General features: G+C 44.7%; 1 protein-coding gene across 23 annotated transcripts in view; it reads left to right on the top strand.

The window, feature by feature from the left end:
* Window positions 1-14,334, top strand: part of huwe1 (HECT, UBA and WWE domain containing E3 ubiquitin protein ligase 1) — a 92,309-nt gene extending 77,975 nt beyond the window's left edge. For 22 of the 23 annotated variants that reach the window (XM_082960136.1, XM_082960133.1, XM_082960134.1 and 19 more), the window contains one exon: window positions 786-1,678. In XM_082960136.1, coding sequence (XP_082816262.1) covers window positions 786-888 — 103 coding nt within the window. In that variant the 3' untranslated portion in view covers window positions 889-1,678. Of the gene's footprint in view, window positions 1-785; window positions 5,645-13,611 lie in introns of those variants that run through there. The other variant, XR_014380093.1, reaches the window with a different exon arrangement.
* Window positions 14,335-14,608: the final 274 nt, after the last annotated feature.

Here is a 14,608-nt window from a genome sequence, read left to right as displayed (position 1 = left end):
TGTACACCCACACAGCTCATACCTGGTAATGAAATGTACACCCACACAGCTCACACCTGGTAAAGAAATGTACACCCACACAGCTCACACCTGGTAATGAAATGTACACCCACACAGCTCATACCTGGTAATGAAATGTACACCCACACAGCTCACACCTGGTAAAGAAATGTACACCCACACAGCTCACGCCTGGTAAAGAAATGTACACCCACACAGCTCATACCTGGTAATGAAATGTACACCCACACAGCTCACGCCTGGTAAAGAAATGTACACCCACACAGCTCACACCTGGTAAAGAAATGTACACCCACACAGCTCACGCCTGGTAAAGAAATGTACACCCACACAGCTCACGCCTGGTAAAGAAATGTACACCCACACAGCTCATACCTGGTAATGAAATGTACACCCACACAGCTCACGCCTGGTAAAGAAATGTACACCCACACAGCTCACACCTGGTAAAGAAATGTACACCCACACAGCTCACGCCTGGTAAAGAAATGTACACCCACACAGCTCACGCCTGGTAAAGAAATGTACACCCACACAGCTCACACCTGGTAAATAACACAAGTGCACACACAATATCAAAAAGTCCTTAGTCTAGGCTTCATGTCCTCCTCAAAATGGGAAGTAAGGAAGTGCTCTTACGTTATCTTCCGCCTGATGTTTTGAGGTGAGACACTGGAGATTCACCCCATGTATTGAATGAAAATATCCAATCTATTGTTGGTTGACGTTGATTCCTTCCTAACCTCTCCTTCTCTCCTATATAGCTTTAACCAGCTGGACCTCCCAGCCTACGAGAGCTACGAGAAATTGAGACACATGCTGCTGCTGGCCATTCAGGAATGCTCAGAGGGATTCGGACTGGCTTAGACCTACCCACACTGAGACTCTTAACATATACACACGATTTATCTTGCCTACTCTGAAAGATTGAAACTGATGACACACAGACGCACCATCATTGACATTACTGGGTGACTTGTTGGAAAAATGGCCTCTAGACATACAACTGGTTCCTAATCCATATAAAAAAAAAACAGACCGACCAGAAGCGTGGTATGATGGACTGACTGATATTACCTACTACACACAGAGCCTCATGTCAATAGACACAGACCTGTACCTGGTATGTGTGAATCTCCCTCCCCTCCCACATTAAAATGGCAGAAACCTGAGAGGGAGTGAATTCAGAGGATAAAAACATGGACTAATATAAAATACATTTTCTCTGTTTAGTTTGATTTCTCTGTACAAAAGGTTTGGGAGTTTATGTTTAATCTTTTTTGTTCTTCTCTGGCTGTGTAAAAAGGAGAAGGTTGTTTGTGTGTCTGAACAGGATGGTTATAAAACCTTTGGGGGAAAATGTTGGTTGTTTCTTGTTTGCGAATTTGTGACCTCATAAGCCTTGAAGATGGGGGGAATGTTTTTATGGGGAAAGGAGGAGGGGGAAAAAGAAGTTTTGAAGAAATGCACTTTTCAAAGTTGTGGCATTTTTATGGAAGGATGGTCCCAAAAAAAGAAATGAAGAGAACAAGTGAAGAAAGCAGATGATAAAGAAATTAACCACAAAATCTAGAGTATTTTTGGCTATTAAATCGCTGACCCAGCCTTGAGCCTTTGAATCAGTGAAATAACTACATGAATAAATGCATAAAATTGAGTCCCATTTGTCTCTTTTAACTTAGGTTACATATAAGAATTGGTAAAACAATCTCAGCCTTCATCTAAAACAAATGATACCATCATTTTAAAGGTAGTTACTCTTCTATTAGTGTGTCATTGGAGACGATTGTTTCATTATGTGGAGTATCTCTATCTGAAGATTGGCCATCCTTTGAGTTGTGTTTTGAGATTTCCCTGGCAGATCAAATTGAACCAGTGATGGTGAACCTTTCCAAAGATCATGAATGTGTCGAAGTGTGGGACCAGTTGGATCCATCCTCACAAGGCCACGGAAGTCAACACTCCACAAGCAGAGAAAATCGCAATCTACACATTTTGTAACTGGTTCTTTGGCATAAGAGGAAAAACATATTTTGTGTTGTATCTTTATCATGCTCCTCAGTCCTGTCTGGCCTTTGCTGTGTGTTAGTGGAGCAGGAAGGTTGGCTGTGGAAAGGAAAGAGTGGAGCAGCACAGACCAGGCAGCGGAAGAACAGCAGTGGGCTGACTTCATCCGGAGCTGTCACCATCTCACATCAGCCCTTTCCTGGCCTGGTTCCAGATCTGTTTGTGCCGTCTTCCCAACTCCTTTGGGCATTGTCACACCGTGACGATGCCCAGAAAGCACAAACTGGTCTGGGACCAGGCTAGCTCTGTCCTGTTCAGACGGGCTGGTGCAACTAGATATGACAGAGTCCTCCAGCCACAGCTGTGTTGTCTTTACCCTTGGTCATGTCACACAGACAGTGACTATATGCCTGTAGTACTACTGATCTGCAGTCTGGGCCTCATCTCAGCGCCACACTCACTGCTGAGAGAACTGACAGGACCAAGAGTCTAGCCCATTCACTTTGACAGACCGGGTGACAGTGAGTGGAATTTTGATTGGGGCATTTTGTTATATCGTTCTAATTCATTCACCCATAAAGGTATTGATTGGCAGCATCACTCTAGGATTCATCATGCGGTCCTTTGGAGTTGACAGGGACAACCACAAATGCAATCTCCAGTGTGGTTTTGAGCTGGTTCCTAATGATTTTCCCATCGACTCAGTGATGAGATTGTGACGTCTTCCTCGTCAGCCCTTGGTCAGAAGGACAACTGAAGAGGAGAGAGACTGGTCATGTGGTCTGATGGTCCGACAGAATGTAACCTGGTCCACAGGCAAATAACACATAGCCCATAAGTGTCTGGCGTGTGAGACTAGACCGACAGAATGAGACGCTAGCCATCTGGACCTGGAGGTGAACCTAGCTACAGGTGGCAAGTCTGCCAGGAATAACTACATCAAGCCAGGATAGGGACGGATGGTCCGCCTGCTAAATTGAAGCAGTTATCTCTTGAGTAGCCTAATTACACCATCCACCCCCATCTTTCTGAAGTGTGCACTTGTTCACTCAAGCACTCCCCTTCAAGGAATTGAAAGCGTTGGACTGGTGTGAGACATATTGCAGATACTCAGTCTTTACCAATCCAATGAATGCACTCGCCCCTAAATCCTTGAGTGTATGAGTGCACACTTTGGGGAGAAGGGGGAACATTGGAATTGGGCTAATTCCTGGCATTCCTCTCACCCCACCTCCCTCTCCCATCCTCCCCATCCTCTTCCTACACCAAGGCACTGTTGTGTTGTCACATTTCTCTTCTTCCTCTCTCTCCCGTTACCTGGCCTAGCGTGGCAAATTTACCATAGTACTCTGTACGCTTCTAGGGAATCCCAACCCCCCCCCCCCCCCCATACAGCCCATTATCCTCTGCTGGCTTGTTGGAGTCGGCCCTGTGTGTGTCCACATGTCTGCCTGTGTGCTCTAAGCTTGCTCTGTCATGCATGGTGAATGAAATTAGGCACTCAATCATGCAGTGATTTGATCCCCACACTAAGCCTGGGTTTTAGATTAGTTACAGTCACCCACCAACCGTGTTCTGGTATCCTCCTGGGCCAGCCACAATTTAGTACTGGGGTACTGGCCACACACAAACACACACACAGGGTACTGGACCACATATGATTTAGACTAAGTCAAGGCATCGGCTACGGTGTGGTGGCCGCTTGGGGATTTAGTTTCACCAATTAAAGTAGAAAATAATTTAGTCTCTTCATACTGGGATCGAGCTGGCAGATGAGGGAACATACCTTTTCCATTGCACTGTGTTGCCAGTTTCAGAATGTATTTTGTGTCATGTTGATAACAATTGCGGTTATAGAGGTAACTGCCAAACTAAAGGAAACACTTGAGTAAAGGGATACAAAGTATATTGAAAGCAGGTACTTCCACACAGGTGTGGTTCCTGAGTTAATTAAACAATTAACATCCCAGCATGCTTAAAAATGTCCAGTTGCCTATTACTTTGGCTAACTTTGCTCGAAGCAGAGAGCGCCGTGACTTTTAAAGAGGGATCTCAAAGGAGCATAGGGGATTTAAAGGGGGGGGTCTCAGCCACCAGATCTCAACCCAATTTATGGGAGATTCTGGAGTGGCGCCTGAGACAGCATTTTCAAGACACTTGTAGAATCTATGCCAAGGCCTGTTCTGACGTCTTGCGGTGGTGTCAGCAGCCCATGCAGCCGAAATGCGTCAGATTTTTTAAACTTTGTTTCCATTAAACGTCACATACAAATATATGCATTTTAATGAATTATATGAAGAGTGCCTTGGCCCTCCTTTTTTTGATGACCAATTTACCCCTTTTACCAAAGAGCACCTTCTGTCTACCAAAACCTACTATTGTGTACCTTATCAGTGCTTCCCTTCCTCCTCTTTTTTTGCCCTATTAAGACAGTTTATGTTGTTTCCTTTATTCTGGCAGTTACCTGTACATTTCTTATGCCTAAATGTTATTGTCGCTATGGCAGATGAGTGAATGTGCCTTTTTTTTGTCACACAGTACTGAGTCTACTGTTTTGTGGTAGTTTATTTCTTGTTTCTTCACATTCTTATTATTTACAATACAGATACAGTATGTCTGGAAGAGTATTAGGGCAAAGTTAATAGAATAAATAGTTGTGGTACTTGGATTATTTGTTTTTCATGTATAGTACTTATTAAAGTGGCAATATTTAGAGAATAAACAACCAAAATTGAGAATAAAGTCTGTTTAGAATAAAGTCAATTATATACACGGGGGAGCTGAACTTATTTACGCTTGTCATAAAGAGGTTGAATACTTATTGACTCAAGATATTAAAGCTTTTCATTTTCATGTTTGTCAATATGTATTGTGTGTAAAAAATCTATTTAATCCATTTTGAATTCAGGCTGTAACAGAACATAATGTGAAATAAGTCAAAGGGTATGAATACTTTCTGAAGGCAATGTAAATATAGGCCTATTAGATCAATGATGATAGGTTATATAGGCTATAAAGAAACAATCACTGATCTGACAGGTTGGTAGCCTTGCGTAGAATCTTGTTTTACTATCCATCTACCAGTGATGTCTTCAAGGATGGGAGTATTCACATCCCTGAGTGAATACATGTTAAAGGTATTTGGACATTGACCATTTGTTGTTTTAGCTCTGTACTACAGTACTTTGGATTTGAAGTGATGCAATGACTATGAGGTTAAAACATGCTGACCACACCGCTTGCATCACAAGCGTTGCACAATAAGTGTACACATACATGTTATTCAATCATTGCGCCCACAGTGCTCGCTCCCGTCAACGAGCTTGACCTGCTGCAAGTCCCGCCTCTCTCATCTCCTCATTGGTTTTTAGGAGCATACACCAATGTGCCATCTCCTCGTTGGTTTTCAGGAGCATATACCCACGTGGGTGATTGAAAGATGAACTGAGGTCCATACTCCAGTCCAGTTGGTAGTGCACCTTAAAATTGGTTGCCAAGCTCCATATAAAGTCCAAAGAAGAAGAAGCCTGAAGGAGGAGAGATTACTAGAAACAAACTCGGTTTACCCTTTTATCTGTGGATTCATTGTCAGAGTAGAGGACCTTGCGCATTTCAGGTAAAATAACAACCCAATGTTTATATCCCAGGACAAATTAGCTAGCAACAGCAAGCTAGCGAAATTGCCATAAATGTTTAATGCTGTTTGACCTGTCCCAAATTAATATAGTTGGTTCAGAGTTCATTTTGATGTTTCAACCTGCATGTCCTGATTGCATCTGGTGTGGGTGGACAAAATCAACATGCGTGCGGTCTGGTCAGCGGTCAGCATGTAACCTTCACCCCTGCGTGAGTTTTCTTTCATGAGCTTGATGTCAGAATTCTCTCACTGTTCCAAAATGTGATTTGTTCAGCAACAGGACAGTTACCCGCGCAGACCTCAAACCAAGGTGCGCTGCCTGCTAATTATCTATAGGCTATGTTTCAACTTGTCAATTTCAAATTATTTTCTAAGAAGTTGTATTTTCTAACAGTTTGAATTGAGGCCTGTTCCGTCTCCTCGTTAATTCACATAAGAAGTAGCCCATTTCACTGTTGCGGACAATTTATGTATGAGGCTTTACTGGTTGCAGACAATTTATTTATGAGGCTTTACTGATCAGGACAAACTTCTCTCATCAACGAGAGCCCAAGCACTTTCCTTCGTGTTTCCCCAGATCAAGTATGAGGACATTGCACATCTCTAGTCAGAACAGGCCTTGCACAAACATTTTCACGACACACCCGCATTGCCTTCATGGTTGTTTTCCATACAAATTGGACTTTGACAATGTGTGCATTCCTATCAAAATATGTGGATATTTCCTGTATATCGTGCTGCCCTTTCTGCTGTAGCACACCGTATGTATGGTTTATAATGTATACTGCTCAAAAAAATAAAGGGAACACTTAAACAACACATCCTAGATCTGAATGAAAGAAGTAATCTTATTAAAGACTTTTTTCTTTACATAGTTGAATGTGCTGACAACAAAATCACACAACAACAATCAATGGAAATCCAATTTATCAACGCATGGAGGTCTGGATTTGGAGTCACACTCAAAATTTAAGTGGAAAACCACACTACAGGCTGATCCAACTTTGATGTAATGTCCTTAAAACAAGTCAAAATGAGGCTCAGTAGTGTGTGTGGCCTCCACGTGCCTGTATAACCTCCCTACAATGCCTGGGCATGCTCCTGATGAGGTGGCGGATGGTCTCCTGAGGGATCTCCTCCCAGACCTGGACTAAAGCATCCGCCAACTCCTGGACAGTCTGTGGTGCAACGTGGCGTTGGTGGATGGAGCGAGACATGATGTCCCAGATGTTCTCAATTGGATTCAGGTCTGGGGAACGGGCGGGCCAGTCCATAGCATCAATGCCTTCCTCTTGCAGGAACTGCTGACACACTCCAGCCACATGAGGTCTAGCATTGTCTTGCATTAGGAGGAACCCAGGGCCAACCGCACCAGCATATGGTCTCACAAGGGGTCTGAGGATCTCATCTCGGTGCCTAATGGCAGTCAGGCTACCTCTGGCGAGCACATGGAGGTCTGTGCGGCCCCCCAAAGAAATGCCACCCCACACCATGACTGACCCAACGCCAAACCGGTCATGCTGGAGGATGTTGCAGGCAGCAGAACGTTCTCCACGGCGTCTCCAGACTCTGTCACGTGCTCAGTGTGAACCTGCTTTCATCTGTGAAGAGCACAGGGCGCCAGTGGCGAATTTGCCAATCTTGGTGTTCTCTGGCAAATGACAAACGTCCTGCACGGTGTTGGGCTGTAAGCACAACCCCCACCTGTGGACGTCGGGCCCTCATACCACCCTCATGGAGTCTGTTTCTGACCGTTTGAGCAGACACATGCACATTTGTGGCCTGCTGGAGGTCATTTTGCAGGGCTCTGGCAGTGCTTCTCCTGCTCCTTCTAGCACAAAGGCGGAGGTAGCGGTCCTGCTGCTGGGTTGTTGCCCTCCTACGGCCTCCTCCACGTCTCCTGATGTACTGGCCTGTCTCCTGGTAGCGCCTCCATGCTCTGGACACTACGCTGACAGACACAGCAAACCTTCTTGCCACAGCTCGCATTGATGTGCCATCCTGGATGAGCTGCACTACCTGAGCCACTTGTGTGGGTTGTAGACTCCGTCTCATGCTACCACTAGAATGAAAGCACCGCCAGCATTCAAAAGTGACCAAAACATCAGCCAGGAAGCATAGGAACTGAGAAGTGGTCTGTGGTCCCCACCTGCAGAACCACTCCTTTATTGGGGGTGTCTTGCTAATTGCCTATAATTTCCACCTGTTGTCTATTCCATTTGCACAACAGCATGTGAAATTTATTGTCAATCCATGTTGCTTCCTAAGTGGACAGTTTGATTTCACAGAAGTGTGATTGACTTGGAGTTACATTGTGTTGTTTAAGTGTTCCCTTTATTTTTTTGAGCAGTGTATTTACTGTTTTATTCACGTTTTCAAGTACTGGTGACAAATCATGCATTCAGATTTTTGCATAGATTGTAATGGATACAATGCACACGTGTGTAAAATGTTTTTTTGAATGTTGAACTGATTATGATAAGCTAATGCTAAGCTATTTGTGTGGCGCCATGTATGTTGACATCATACAATGTTCTGGTTGTCATGTAAGCGTCTGTCAGACCATGTAAGCGTCTGTCAGACAAAATATTGTAACAACCCTGGGTGTATAAGCGCGGAAATCGACTCTGCCGCTCGAACATGCAGTCAATAGCGCGCTGGACTTCGGGCTAGAAGGTTAAGGGTTCGAGACCTGCTCCCTGCTTGTTTCATTGCATTTGTGTCAGAAGTGATCGGACCTTGCATCCACGAACGCGCGTGTGCTTGGCCAGTGAACGCGTTCCTATAAGACGTTGAGTCACAAGCTAGCGCGAGGACGCGCTCTTTGAAAGGAGGGAGTAGTGTAAGGACCCTGGCTTTATAAGCGCAAATATCGACACTGCCACTCAAGCATGCTTTTGGGGCACAGGCGATAGCGCGCTGGACTTCGGGCTAGAAGGTTGAGGGTTCGAGACCTGCTCCCTGCCTGTTTCATTACAATATGTAATAGCAAGGGATAGTTAACTCGACTGATTTATGGCGCTTTCAAGACAACTGTGAACTCAGAAAAATATTAGGTAACATCATGACAAAGATACACTTCCTGTTTCCGGTCACAACTTGCAGACTTGTTTACGCTGCTGTGCGTTTTTGTTGCCGATCTTACTTTGATACCTGACGGTTTTTTACTTTTTCATTACCGTATATTTTTACTTTTTCCCTCACTCAACTTTTTTCCTCACTCAACTTTTTTCATTCATCCCCGGAGGTTTTATCTGGACATGGTTCGTCAGGACTTCAAACAGCCGAAGCTAAGTAACATTAACATGATGCCTTCTAATTGCAGTCGTTGTATTTATAATATACAGGAGAACGATCGCCTTACGGCAAGGATAGCTGTGCTGCAAGCCCAGCTTCAGACGCGATCGTTAGGCAAGGGTAATTTCAGTGTAGGAAAGGATGAAACAGCGTCTGTGCCACCAGTAAGTACAGATAGTAACGTTAGTATAAACCCCCTCGCACGGTCCCCGCAGCCGGACATCTTTCTCATGGCTTCTGGAGGGAAACGCTGTAGGAATGCTCAACCGGTGTCGCTTATTCAGCCGACAGAAACTTTCAACCGGTTCTCCCCATTAAGCGAGTCGGAGTCGGAGGCCGAGACTTCTCTGGTCTCTACTCCTCCCGTTGTGGGGTCTGAGACGCCGACGGCTCCCACCATTAGCTCTGACAAATTGAAAACCCTAGTCATTGGCGACTCCATTACCCGCAGTATTAGACTTAAAACTAATCATCCAGCGATCATACACTGTTTACCAGGGGGCAGGGCTACCGACGTTAAGGCTAATCTAAAGACGGTGCTGGCTAAAGCTAAAACTGGCGAGTGTAGAGAGTATAGAGATATTGTTATCCACGTCGGCACCAACGATGTTAGGATGAAACAGTCAGAGGTCACCAAGCGCAACATAGCTTCAGCGTGTAAATCAGCTAGAAAGATGTGTCGGCATCGATTAATTGTCTCTGGCCCCCTCCCAGTTAGGGGGAGTGATGAGCTCTACAGCAGAGTCTCACAACTCAATCGCTGGTTGAAAACTGTTTTCTGCCCCTCCCAAAAGATAGAATTTGTAGATAATTGGCCCTCTTTCTGGGACTCACCCACAAACAGGACCAAGCCTGGCCTGTTGAGGAGTGACGGACTCCATCCTAGCTGGAGGGGTGCTCTCATCTTATCTACGAACATAGACAGGGCTCTAACTCCTCTAGCTCCACAATGAAATAGGGTGCAGGCCAGGCAGCAGGCTGTTAGCCAGCCTGCCAGCTTAGTGGAGTCTGCCACTAGCACAGTCAGTGTAGTCAGCTCAGCTTCCCCCATTGAGACCGTGTCTGTGCCTCGATCTAGGTTGGGCAAAATTAAAAATGGCGGTGTTCGCTTTAGCAATCTCACTAGTATAAAGACCTCCTCCATTCCTGCCATTATTGAAAGAGATTGTGATACCTCACATCTCAAAATTGGGTTACTTAATGTTAGATCCCTCACTTCCAAGGCAGTTATAGTCAATGAACTAATCACTGATAATAATCTTGATGTGATTGGCCTGACTGAAACATGGCTTAAGCCTGATGAATTTACTGTGTTAAATGAGGCCTCACCCCCAGGTTACATTAGTGACCATACCCCCCGTGCATCCGGCAAAGGCGGAGGTGTTGCTAACATTTACGATAGCAAATTTCAATTTACAAAAAAAAAAACAACAATGACGTTTTCGTCTTTTGAGCTTCTAGTCATGAAATCTATGCAGCCTACTCACTCACTTTTTATAGCTACTGTTTATAGGCCTCCTGGGCCATATGCAGTGTTCCTCACTGAGTTCCCTGAATTCCTATCGGATCTTGTAGTCATAGCAGATAATATTCTAATTTTTGGTGACTTTAACATTCACATGGAAAAGTCCACAGACCCACTCCAAAAGGCTTTCGGAGCCATCATCGACTCAGTGGGTTTTGTCCAACATGTCTCTGGACCTACTCACTGCCACAGTCATACTCTGGACCTAGTTTTGTCCCATGGAATAAATGTTGTGGATCTAAATGTTTTTCCTCATAATCCTGGACTATCGGACCACCATTTTATTACGTTTGCAATTGCAACAAATAATCTGCTCAGACCCCAACCAAGGAGCATTAAAAGTCGTGCTATAAATTCTCAGACAACCCAAAGATTCCTTGATGCCCTTCCAGACTGCCTCTGCCTACCCAAGGACGTCAGAGGACAAAAATCAGTTAACCACCTAACCGAGGAACTCAATTTAACCTTGCGCAATACCCTAGATGCAGTTGCACCCCTAAAAACTAAAAACATCTGTCATAAGAAACTAGCTCCCTGGTATACAGAAAATACACGAGCTCTGAAGCAAGCTTCCAGAAAATTGGAACGGAAATGGCGCCACACCAAACTGGAAGTCTTCCGACTAGCTTGGAAAGACAGTACCGTGCAGTATCGAAGAGCCCTTACTGCTGCTCGATCATCCTATTTTTCCAACTTAATTGAGGAAAATAAGAACAATCCGAAATTTCTTTTTGATACTGTCGCAAAGCTAACTAAAAAGCAGCCTTCGCAAATGGAGGATGGCTTTCACTTCAGCAGTAATAAATTTATGAACTTCTTTGAGGAAAAGATCATGATCATTAGAAAGCAAATTACAGACTCCTCTTTAAATCTGGGTATTCCTCCAAAGCTCCATTGTCCTGAGTCTGCACAACTCTGCCAGGACCTAGGATCAAGGGAGATACTAAAGTGTTTTAGTACTATATCTCTTGACGCAATGATGAAAATAATCATGGCCTCCAAACCCTCAAGCTGCATACTGGACCCTATTCCAACTAAACTACTGAAAGAGCTGCTTCCTGTGCTTGGCCCTCCTATGTTGAACATAATAAACGGCTCTCTATCCACCGGATGTGTACCAAGCTCACTAAAAGTGGCAGTAATAAAGCCTCTCTTGAAAAAGCCGAATCTTGATCCAGAAATTATAAAAAACTATCGGCCTATATCGAATCTTCCATTCCTCTCCAAAATTTTAGAAAAAGCTGTTGCACAGCAACTGACTGCCTTCCTGAAGACAAACAATGTATACGAAACGCTTCAGTCTGGTTTTAGACCCCATCATAGCACTGAGACTGCACTTGTGAAGGTGGTAAATGACCTTTTAATGACGTCAGACCGAGGCTCTGCATCTGTCCTCGTGCTCCTAGATCTTAGTGCCGCTTTTGATACCATCGATCACCACATTCTTTTGGAGAGATTGGAAACCCAAATTGGTCTACATGGACAAGTTCTGGCCTGGTTTAGATCTTATCTGTCGGAAAGATATCAGTTTGTCTCTGTGAATGGTTTGTCCTCTGACAAATCAATTGTAAATTTCGGTGTTCCTCAAGGTTCCGTTTTAGGACCACTATTGTTTTCACTATATATTTTACCTCTTGGGGATGTCATTCGAAAACATAATGTTAAATTTCACTGCTATGCAGACGACACACAGCTGTACATTTCAATGAAACATGGTGAAGCCCCAAAATTGCCCTCGCTAGAAGCCTGTGTTTCAGACATAAAGAAGTGGATGGCTGCAAACTTTCTACTTTTAAACTCGGACAAAACAGAGATGCTTGTTCTAGGTCCCAAGAAACAAAGAGATCTTCTGTTGAATCTGACAATTAATCTGGATGGTTGTACAGTCGTCTCAAATAAAACTGTGAAGGACCTCGGCGTTACTCTGGACCCTGATCTCTCTTTTGAAGAACATATCAAGACTGTTTCAAGGACAGCTTTTTTCCATCTACGTAACATTGCAAAAATCAGAAATTTTCTGTCCAAAAATGACGCAGAAAAATTAATCCATGCTTTTGTTACTTCTAGGCTGGACTACTGCAATGCTCTACTTTCCGGCTACCCGGATAAAGCACTAAATAAACTTCAGTTAGTGCTAAATACGGCTGCTAGAATCCTGACTAGAACCAAAAAATTTGATCATATTACTCCAGTGTTAGCCTCCCTACACTGGCTTCCTGTTAAGGCAAGGGCTGATTTCAAGGTTTTACTGCTAACCTACAAAGCATTACATGGGCTTGCTCCTACCTATCTTTCCGATTTGGTCCTGCCGTACATACCTACACGTACGCTACGGTCACAAGACGCAGGCCTCCTAATTGTCCCTAGAATTTCTAAGCAAACGGCTGGAGGTAGGGCTTTCTCCTATAGAGCTCCATTTTTATGGAATGGTCTGCCTACCAATGTGAGAGACGCAGACTCAGTCTCAACCTTTAAGTCTTTACTGAAGACTTATCTCTTCAGTAGGTCCTATGATTAAGTATAGTCTGGCCCAGGAGTGTGAAGGTGAACGGAAAGGCTGGAGCAACGAACCGCCCTTGCTGTCTCTGCCTTGCCGGTTCCCCTCTTTCCACTGGGATTCTCTGCCTCTAACCCTTTTACAGAGGCTGAGTCACTGGCCTACTGGTGTTCTTCCATGCCGTCCATGGGAGGGCTGCGTCACTTGAGTGGGTTGAGTCACTGACGTGGTCTTCCTGTCTGGGTTGGCGCCCCCCCCCCCCCCCCCCCCCTTGGGTTGTGCCATGGCGGAGATCGTTGTGGGCTATACTCGGCCTTGTCTTAGGACGGTAAGTTGGTGGTTGGAGACATCCCTCTAGTGGTGTGGGGGCTGTGCTTTGGCAAAGTGGGTGGGGTTATATCCTGCCTGTTTGGCCCTGTCCGGGGGTATCATCGGATGGGGCCACAGTGTCTTCTGATCCCTCCTGTCTCAGCCTCCAGTATTTATGCTGCAGTAGTTTATGTGTCGGGGGGCTAGGGTCAGTCTGTTACATCTGGAGTATTTCTCTTGTCTTATCCGGTGTCCTGTGTGTATTTAAATATGCTCTCTCTAATTCTCTCTTTCTCTCTTTCTGTCTTTCTCTCGGAGGACCTGAGCCCTAGGACCATGCCTCAGGACTACCTGGTATGATGACTCCTTGCTGTCCCCAGTCCACCTGGCCGTGCTGCTGCTCCAGTTTCAACTGTTCTGCCTGCGGCTATGGAACCCTGACCTGTTCACCGGACGTGCTTGTTGCACCCTCGACAACTACTATGATTATTATTATTTGACCATGCTGGTCATTTATGAACATTTTAACATTTTAACATTTTGACCATGTTCTGTTTTAATATCCACCCTGCACAGCCAGAAGAGGACTGGCCACCCCTCATAGCCTGGTTCCTCTCTAGGTTTCTTCCTAGGTTTTTGGCCTTTCTAGGGAGTTTTTCCTAGGGAGTTTTTCCTAGCCACCGTGCTTCTTTCACATGCTTTGCTTGCTGTTTGGGGTTTTAGGCTGGGTTTCTGTACAGCACTTTGAGAATATCAGCTGATGTACGAAGGGCTATATAAAAATAAATTTGATTTGATTTGATGACTTCAATGATCTTCAGGTCGGAAAGTCGGCGCTCTAGAAAGAGGCCTGAGTTGGAATTCCGAGTTGGATGACAGTTCAAAACGATTTTTTTCTTTCAGAGCTTTTTTCCCTAGTTCCCAGTTGTCTTGAACCGGCATCAGATTGTAATTTTGCTACCTCAGGGTTGCCAGTGTAACAGATGTTAATCGTACTCTCCTTGCATTGTGTTTTGTTCAAATAAATCACCCCAGCCTGTGGTCCCAGTTGAGCATTATTTACTATCTGTTGTTCAATAGGAAACAGCACGTTAGTTGTGCAGGGCTTAATGATGTTGATGGCTGTCGATGGTAAAATCTGTAGCATGAAAACAACTGTGTTAGCAGGGGGCTTATGTGACCCTTACATCGGTGCATGCTAGCTAACACGTATATACAGCAATCATATACCAAAGCACATCCCAGAAAGCCCCTCAATCACTAACAGGTACCATATACCCACACATGTATAAATCAGCAATGTACAGCAAACTTG

This window comes from Salmo salar, chromosome 13 (genome assembly GCF_965601325.2).
Source record: "Salmo salar chromosome 13, fSalSal1, whole genome shotgun sequence".
Taxonomy (NCBI): Eukaryota; Metazoa; Chordata; class Actinopteri; order Salmoniformes; family Salmonidae; genus Salmo; species Salmo salar.
Note: the sequence above shows the minus strand (reverse complement) of the source record. Positions and strands in the feature narration are given on the sequence as shown.